Consider the following 9,762-nt stretch of genomic DNA (forward strand, 5'->3'; position numbering starts at 1 on the left):
AACCTGTATTTTTACAACTGATAGTTTATAACAGTAAAAAAAATACATAAACTAGAGTTATAAGATATCCCTTATGAAGGGTGCGTAGCCAAATTTCTCAACAAAAAATAAGCACCTTTAAAGTACTTTTTAAGCACTCAAAAAACATTTTCAAGTACTATATACATTAATAAAATGCAAAATAATTTTCAAAGATTTTATATGATCACCAGAAAATAACAAGTTTCTGACATAGAACTCTTTTTCTTGATTACATTAACCACCATAAAAAATCGAGAGATTTTTCTGTTCGATTTCAGAGGGTGGAAAATGAAGCCTGAAATGGAGAATATCTTGCAAAATACAGCACAGTTGCACATGAGAGTGGAATAATCTCACCGAACACAGTTCAGTAGTCACTCACAAGTATTTCATCAAACATGTAAAATGATTGGCGCTTTCACAGAGCAACGATACACCGAAATGAATTGTGCTTGAATAAATTGTAAAAAACATTGAATAGAACAATGTGAAAACCATGGTTTTGCATAATATATGACGAAAATCGACATGGTAAAGAAAAGAAAAAATCTCGTTTTCGAAAAGGGACAAATTATGCGTCCGGCTTCCAACTTTCACAGTGCTGATGTGAAATATACTCAGTGGAAGACGAATCATGGGTTAGAATCCCCTTGCTGTCAGACTAACCGTGGGAGGTTTTCCTCTCCATGCAACGCAAATGCCTGCTAGTTCCATCAAAAAGTCCTCCACAGAGGCAGGTCCCTATACTATACCCAAGGAGTTCCCTTGTCTTCTGGATTGGGTTTAAAATTACCAGGTTACGGAGTTGAACATTAAAAGTTGTAAACCCAAAAAAGTGAGTCGGCTGTTCAACGACGGGTATGAAATTGACTTCATTACTTAATACATAACATTAACTGAAAATTGGAACATGATATTTAATTATTTAAATTTGTTGAGATTAATGGATTTTAGTGTATTTAACAAGAGTAATTAAGTAGGGATGGAATGAAATTGGAGGCTGTCATTTTACTCAAAAGGTAAAATTGTCTCTGAAATGCTATTAAAAAATTACGTTCATGAGCACCAACTGAAAGTGCATAGTTTGTCTACGGTAAGAACTCCCCCCTGCCACAAAGTCTGCTGCGATGGGAACAAAAATAGAGCATTCCAGGGAGGGTAGCTTTCTCTGCACTCTAGGGCTAACAAGGGAGACTAGAGAAGTGTGACTCGCCAATTTTGAAATAAACTAGTGGGATGTATGTCTTATGAGGAATAATTTCGGGGGGCAACATTTGTTTCGCCCCATAGAAGGTCCTATGAGAGATAAAAAATAATTCAATATATAGAAAAATTGGTATTTTATTACTTTAATGCAGACTATTAGTTATTGTAATTATCTCATACTCAAATTAATTTTGTGGTACTTTCAAGTACTATATAATACATATTTATTGTCAAATCGATATTTTATCACTTCAATGCAGACTATTAGTTATTGTAATTATCTCATACTCAAATTAATTTTGTGGTACTTTCAAGTATTATATAATACATATTTATTGTCAAAATTAGTTTCGAAAATTTTATATATCTGTAGTTTTTCAGAAAAACCTGTTAGGTTAATTTTCAAAAAAATTGCCATCAAATTTTTTTTCAAAAAATTTTACAATATAAAAACAAGTGAACAGTTATAAATTTCATTTACATGAGAGTCGAAATATAAGAAAACATTTTTGAAAAAATCAAAGTCTTAAAGAAGAGTGTATTTTCCAGAAATCAATCAATTTTTCAAAATAGGTATATTCGGCTTTTGAGATAAATTTTGACAATAAATATGCATTATATAGTACTTGAAAGTACCTCAAAATTAATTGGAGTATTGAGATAATTACAATAACTAATAGTCTGCATTGAAGTAATAAAATACCAATTTTCTATATATTGAATAATTTTTTATCTCTCATAGGATCTTCTATGGGCCGAAACGAATGCTGCCCCCTAAAAAATTTTCTCATAAGGCATACATCCCACTAGTTTATTTCAAAATTGGCGAGTTACACTTCCCTAGTCTCCCTTGTATGACCTATCTTAAACAATGACCCTACACCCCTCCGTGAAAAAGTTATACCTCATTACCAGAGTCACCATCACAGGTCCAGACGAGTGGCTAGAGGAGTTCTTACTTTAGACAAACTATACATCATCATAGAGATTAGCAACAACAATAAATCATGCCTACCAAGAGCAGCAACCTTGATGATAATAGCATGAACGCCACTAGTTATTATTTCTTGCAATAACTTCTCTTGATTTTTATGCCACAAATAACTGAAAACTTCAAGATTCAAACGCTTGCATCTGAAAATAAAAGAATCCTTATTTAAAAGTAGTTGTAAAATGCAATATTTTGAGACAACTAGTAATTATTATAAATCTTGAAAGAGAAAAAACTATAAATAAATTTATTTAAGCTGAGAACACAATTAAAAAGTATGTTTAAACTGAACAATAAATTTTAAATATATTTATCTTAAATATACTTGTTGATTTCTTCTTGTTTTTGACTGGATTTAATATATAATTAAAATTATAGTTTAGATAAGTTCAGGAGAAAGAAAAGGCATTTTTTTATAGTAGTTTTCTCAGTTTTAATTCATCTGTAATTAAATAAAAAGTATGCAAATCTTATATATTCATTTTTTACAGATGACAAAAATCTTGCAAAAAGAAACAAAGAAATATTTCAATGCTATCAGAATTTTCATAAAAATATACCCTCAGGCTAATTTAACTAAAAAAAAGTATATACCGCCCTACCGTCATTCGGGCATATGGAAGGACAATCCACCACCAAAGATTACCGTGACACGAACGCGAGGGGCATGCACTCAGCCGACCAGCCAGGCCGGCAAGATCACACCCGTGGCATTTATTAAACTCAAAACAAAATTACAAAATGACGGCAGCAGAGAAGAAGGAGAATAGTTAAAAACAAATTGCTCCAGGTATGTCCATCTTATAGCGATGGAGCATCCCCTGAGAGTGAGATGATGATACATAATTTTCAAGCACAGAATCACGTGAAACAATAAAACATTAAAATCCTTAATAGAAGATTAAAATAAAAGGTTACAATCAGTACCAGGCAAAAGGCCATTATAAATATCTCCATGTGGTAGTCAGGGGTCTGTTTAGAAACGGATCTTTCACAAAATATCTTTTCATAAAAACAGACCCTTCACAAAATATTTTAGCTTAAAAATGGACCCTTCACAAAATAATTTAACTTTTAATCGGGGCCCTTCACAAATTTGTTTATCTTCATTATTGTTTTGTTAATCTAATAAACCCTTCCCGGGGGGGGGGGGAGAGAGAGAGAGATGTAAACGAACTAAGTTTTATTAATAGCTAATAACAAATAATTCTTCTCAATTAACTTTGATAACAGCCTCTCAGGTGACAATAACTCAGATTTTTACTGCACGATGAATATGTGGCGAGAACTACATTGAACTCACTATAGACGAAGAGTACGCAAAAAATTTTCTGAGAGGTACCTATTTTGGGAAAATGTACACAGAATTTGTGAAAATTAAAAATTATAATTAAAAATTCAACACAAAAATATGGTAAAAATGTGAATTTATCGTTTCTTACGGCATACAAAAATAAAATTTTAAGAAAAAGTATTTTGTGAAACTACCGTTCTTCCAAAAGTTGAATTTATGAAGGTACCGCTAAATAGTAGTAAATTTGCCCTAGACAGACCCCTCAAAATTAAACCTAGATAATTTTTAATCAAATGATTGGACTACGGCTCGCCTTCCAATGAGGTGAACCAGGCTCCAATTCCAGCGATGGCTGGTCTATACGAATTCCGCATCCAGCTGGCACTGACCACGTGCTGAAGTTAAATATCTTCAGTAGTATCAGATCATGAGTTAGAAGTCCCCTTGCCATTAGGCTAACCCTAGGAAGTTTTTCTCTCCATGTAACGCAAATGCGGGTTAGTTTCCTAAAAAAGTTCTCGCAAAGGCAAACTTCTTCCAATACTTGATCCAGGAGTTCTCGCGTCTTCTGGATTGGGTTCAAAATTACAAGTTGAACATTAGTAGTCGTTAACCCATAAATTTGGGGGGGCTGTTCAATGACAGTTATAAAATAAAATTATTGAACTTATCGCATACTAGAACTCAATCTTCCAGGGCTTTCCCACCAATTTTCTAATTAATTATATAGCATTTTAGGTTATGAAATCAGACATGAAAACATAATTATTCTGCATACCATTATTTGGCTGATAAAAGGAACCTAAAAATATTGGAGTATTTGAAAAATAAGGTCTCAATAATTTAATCAGGTTTCGATCCCTTGCATGTCTCTCAAGAGCTTTTTAAAACAATTATGATATTCATTTATCCAGATTTAACCTAATAATCTTAAATTGTAAAGTATACAATTTTTAACAAGATTTTAAAAAATGTAATTTCACAAGACAAAAAATCAGTCAAACAGCTTTCGAGTTATCAAATTTTGAAAAAGTTATAGATAATTTGATTTCTCGATTATTCAACGAATGTACTGAAATCTTTTTGCTACTAAAATTTTGCATCTTTTTGTGCCTGATTTAATAACTTAATATATCATCCGCACAAATTATTTAGTTTAATCAGATCTCAGATCAGGTCAGATCCTCAAAGCATTACTATTCAGTCCTGGTAAGTAAAAATCTGACATTAGATCAAAATTTATTGGGTGTTAAACTTTTTATTGTGTCCACTATTCTATAATCGCATCCAATCGCTGCTTCTATGGTTTAAAATCATTATTGAAATCTCACTTAATAAAAAGAAAGAAGATTTTACTTTATAAGGTATTAATCAAGTCAGTTTTGACTTATGCTTCAGAGACGGACTCTAACAAAAAGGGAAGAGAAGTTATTAGCAACCTTCGAAAGGAAGATCCTACAAACCATCTTTAGCGGTATCCTCGATAACAACAACTGGAGAAAAAGATATAATTTTGAAATATGAAAGATCTTTATTAGTGATGATATCATTAAATCTATTGAACAAAGTAGAATGAGATGGGCCGGGCATGTAGTGAGAATGAGCCCAGAATGAACAGCATTAAGAGTCTTTAATGCAACCCCCTCCAATAAAAGGCCAAGAGGAAGGCCCAAAAAGAGATGGAAATAATGTGTGGATGAGGATTTTTCCATCCTAAAAGTAAAGAACTGGGAATCAATAGCTGGGAGAAGGGCAAAATGGGAAAAGCCTCTGAGAAAGGCCCAGGCTCACAAAGGGCTGCCGTGCCAATGCTGATAATGATTCTATAATCGTTAGATTATCTAGCCATAGACCCAAAGGTCCTGGTTTGATTCAGGTCATGAACTAATATAAAATTTTCACACATACCAACAATTATTTATAAAAAAAGAACAAATTTATTGAGAGACTTATTAAGAAACAATGACGAAACATTAAAAAAATGTATTTAATAAAAGCAAATAAAATGGTACCTTACACATTTTCAACTCGTAGTCTCTGGTAGTCAGAAAATATTGCACCAACAGAAACAGCTTCTATATCTACAGAATTCTAACATTGTAGGAGAAAAATTAATTTTTTTATTTTTTCTAATAGGATAAATATTTTTCAACACACTAGATAAGTGGAAAAAAATTACTATATTATTTATATGAGTTTATAGAAAATAACAGTTAACAAGTTTTGATTTATAAATGCTATTTTTTACTACATTTGTGTCTCTATACTACGTACCTGCCAACTTTAAATCCTTTCGAGGATGGTTTTCCTCAATGGTAGTAAATTCGAATTTAAATTACAATTCTAGGCAGAAACATATGCTGTTTTTGAATAAAGCTTATGTGGACAAACACAACAGTATTTTATATCAATATATATGCTTTAATTTTTTAAAAATAGTGGTGATCAAAAAGATTTTAAATTAAGTTTATAAATGGAAGGAATATATAGAAAGCATACATTTTACTACCACTTTAAATATAGAAATAAAATTTAATGCCAAATGCGTAAAAGTTGGCAGGCATGATACTACACTTTGTGATTGACATTACTAATAAACTTACTTTCCTAATAACACTATTTCAATATCATTGTTTATCACACCTTACTGTTTATTATATTCTGCAATTTTCTAATCTTAATTTTCTAATAGTAAGGTTTGAAATAAAATTAAAGTTAGAAAAAAAAAAACAATAAAGGCCAGCTTCTTTTGTAAAAATCAGTCAATCTGGCCTCTTTAAAAAATACCAGACTTTTTTCAATCTCTCACAAAAGAGCTAAACAAAGATATTAAACACTAAGAATAGAAAAAAAATGGTATTGCAGTTTTGCCTCTGTGTACAAAAAGTAAATCAGAGTAGAACCTTGACAAAGCTCATAGTACAAAACATGAATAACGTCATTATATCGAAGACAAAAATTTCCATGAAAATTTTAACATGTAGAAACTAAATTAGTGATTTTCTCAGCACACTGAATTTTGCCTAAGGCTATTAACAAATAGTTATCTCTTTTAATAATTTTTACACTAAGAACATACATTTGAATACACAAACCAACAAAGTTGTGGATCAAATTTCCCTGAATTTTTATGCTAAAATTTTCAGAATCAGTTTTTTTCACAATTTCTTAAATTTAAATTAATAAAATATCCAATGTGCTACTGCAGAGATGCCAACTTGCCCCACTTTATGGGCAAAATTTTTCAAGAGGTAGCAAAATTTATATTCTAATTGTTGTTCAGTAAATTCAATTAAATTTTTTTAACCTATTACAGTACAGAACCTCTTATCCGGAAATCAGAATACCGGAAAACCAGAACGAAATTCTATACACTTTCCCGCCATTTTAAAAAAAAAAGTATTTCTAAAAAGATTTCAGAATTCTTCCTTCCTTTTAAAAAGATGTTTACCATCATTTTAGAAATAATCATTAGTTCCCTACTTTGTCAAAAGAAGTAAGTTTTTTTAAATTATTCTAATTATATATACATATTTTTTAGTTGAGTTTGACAATAGAAAAAACGGCTTTTTGTAGCTATTCAGAAAACCGAAAAAAATCAGTTATCCGGAATAGCGATGGTCCAGATCGTTCCTGATAATCGGTTCTCTACTACAACATATAAATAACTCAAAAGTTTATAGAAAATGCTGATTTTTATCAACTAGTTCAATGTTTTAAGGTATTAATTGAATTCATTAAAAATTTATAAGAAGTAGTTAAGTCTTGACATAAAGTTTTTTTTAAAAAAGAAAGAGGAACAGTTGGCATTCCAGGAACAACACAAATTTAAACTAAGCTTAAAGAGATTTGTGCCATATTTTTTAATGCTTTTACTACAAAATTATTACAAATTTAAACTTTTGTCATTGGAAATCATAGTTTTGAAACTTACAATCAGATAATAAGTTCCAAAGCATAAATCAGTGTAGTGTATCCAGAGCCTGACAAAGGCAAGGGCATACGGGTATGGTTAGCCAAGTAGGCCCACTTGTAAAAAAGCCGCCCAGGTTTTATTGGGTGGGCCCACCTTGAAAAAACCCACTTGAAACCATAAGTGGGTTTTTTTCAGAAAAAATTATTTTTATTAAAACTTAGTGTTGCTCATTTACTTTTATATATTTATTGTGCAGCATAAATTTTTCAAATAGAGTTGCATGATTTTTATGATTAAGTTTTTAGTATATGTAAAGTAAAAGAAATTCGAATCTTATAATTTTATAGTACTATTGAAAAATCTAAGTGGGTTTTTTCAAAAAATAATAGGTATTTTAATGTTATTAAATCAAATAGAAATTTAAATAATATAATTCGAAAAGATCAATTTTTCAAATATAGTTCCATGCTTTATATATTAATAAACAGGTTATTATTATTAATTAATATGTTTAAAAAAATTTAAAAGAAAAATTTTTTCTTACTAAGTGATACGTTAAATTTAAACAATTTTATTTTCTGGCTTTAAAAAAAATAAGCTAAAACTTTTTATACGAAATTTTTTTAAAATCATTTTCCTAGGGTTAATTATTTGAAGAAAAAAAAAGAAAAGTAACTGATACTCTTCATAATTATACGTAATTTTATTTTCGCTTTCTATTAATCTTACTATAAAATTATGGAAGACCATTAAATATTTATTTTAGTTTTTTATTAAAGTCAAAAGTCAGATGAAATTTTAGTTTTTATTGATTATAAATATTTACAGATTATAATTTTATAATAGGTAATATATATATATATATTTAATAAATATAGTAAATAAATGTGTGTGAAAGCAAAAAGATTAATTAACTTGTTCCTTTTATATTATGGCATGTATATTTTATAATGCTTGAGTTAAAAATTTTGAAACGTTATGTACTTAACAATAAAGAAGATTCAAATATGTATTAGTGATAATGTGTTATTTAAACTTAATATAAAATACATATAACAAAATGTAAATAACTTTTTGAATTTATTTCTATTTTTAAGCTTACACAACATTTTTTAATAAATAAATATATTTACACTGCAAAACTTAAAGTTAATGAGCACTTAAGGAAAAAAAACAATTTACTCCGGGGTTTTTCAAATTAAACCCAATTTCCCCCGGGTTTTTTCAAATAAAATCCAATTTCCCCCGGAGGGTTTTCAAATAAAATCCAATTTCCCCTGGGTTTTTTTAAAATAAAACCCAATTTTGCCCAGGTTTTTTCAATAAAACCCAGGCGGGTTGGGTTTTTTCTAAAATACCCAGGGTTTTTCAAACCCTGCATACAGGGCACACGCCCCAGGGGCCCCCATCAAAAGGGGCCCCAAATCGAACTAAAAATTTATTTTAGGTCTCCTTCGTTGATGAACTTTCTTAAACAAAATTTCAGTACAGTATAAAATCGGTCTGTTTTATGGCAGCTTCTTCATTAATCTATGGTATGAATACAATAAATCTGTATTTCAAAAGCCATAGCTTTCTAGTCTGGAATTCAGCTGAATTTTTGCAATTACGATGGACAAATTCAGTCAAACAAAAGCCTGTACTTTTACACATCGCAAAATGCGATATTTTACAAAAATTCAGGCTTCTAATTGGCATATCATCGTCATTGCGAAAATTTAGCTAAATTATGAAAATTTACCATTACGTATTTTTCTATTGGCTATTTTTTGAAGAGATAACAGTTAATAGTTAGTGGTATCAGCACCCAGTTATGATTTTTAACTTTTGTGCAATTTTTTTATAGTAAAAAATGCATTCATTTTTTTATTAGTGGTACACAGCATAATGAAAAATTTAGAAAGGGTACACAAAAGTCATAAGTTTGGGAAACACTGGATTACATGAAATATGATACTCAATACAGAAGTAAATATTTCGAAATAAACTTACTTTTACTTTAGATAGCAAATTAAAGAGATCTTCAACTTCATCTCCAGAAGTTTGTTGGTAGTCAAGCGTTTGTTTTAAAGGGGCTCCTTCAATTTCTTGTTGGTACAAAGGTAGGCCCATAGCTTCAGCATACAAATTCAATGCCTCATGGCCAACACTTTGATACATGTAGCTGTCCATCTCATCTAAGGAAAACAATTAAGTATTACTTGTGATTTGAAACTTTATTAGTTTCTTTACTAGAAATTTAATTAGCTGTCCATCTCATCTAAGGAAAACAATTATGAATTACTTGTGATTTGAAACTTTATTAGTTTCTTTACTAGAAATTTAATTAGCTGT

The 9,762-nt window shown here is 30.1% G+C and overlaps 1 protein-coding gene across 1 annotated transcript in view; it reads right to left on the bottom strand.

Moving 5' to 3' along the window:
• LOC107442365 (diphthine--ammonia ligase) overlaps window positions 1–9,762 on the bottom strand; it is a gene marked incomplete in the record, with an annotated part of 29,945 nt that overhangs the window by 11,536 nt on the left and 8,647 nt on the right. The window contains 3 exon segments of the mRNA XM_043050991.2: window positions 2,243–2,361; window positions 5,530–5,603; window positions 9,421–9,605. Of these exon segments, the coding sequence (XP_042906925.2) occupies window positions 2,243–2,361; window positions 5,530–5,603; window positions 9,421–9,605 (378 nt within the window).

The sequence above is a fragment of the Parasteatoda tepidariorum genome, chromosome 10 (genome assembly GCF_043381705.1).
Source record: "Parasteatoda tepidariorum isolate YZ-2023 chromosome 10, CAS_Ptep_4.0, whole genome shotgun sequence".
NCBI classification, from domain to species: Eukaryota; Metazoa; Arthropoda; class Arachnida; order Araneae; family Theridiidae; genus Parasteatoda; species Parasteatoda tepidariorum.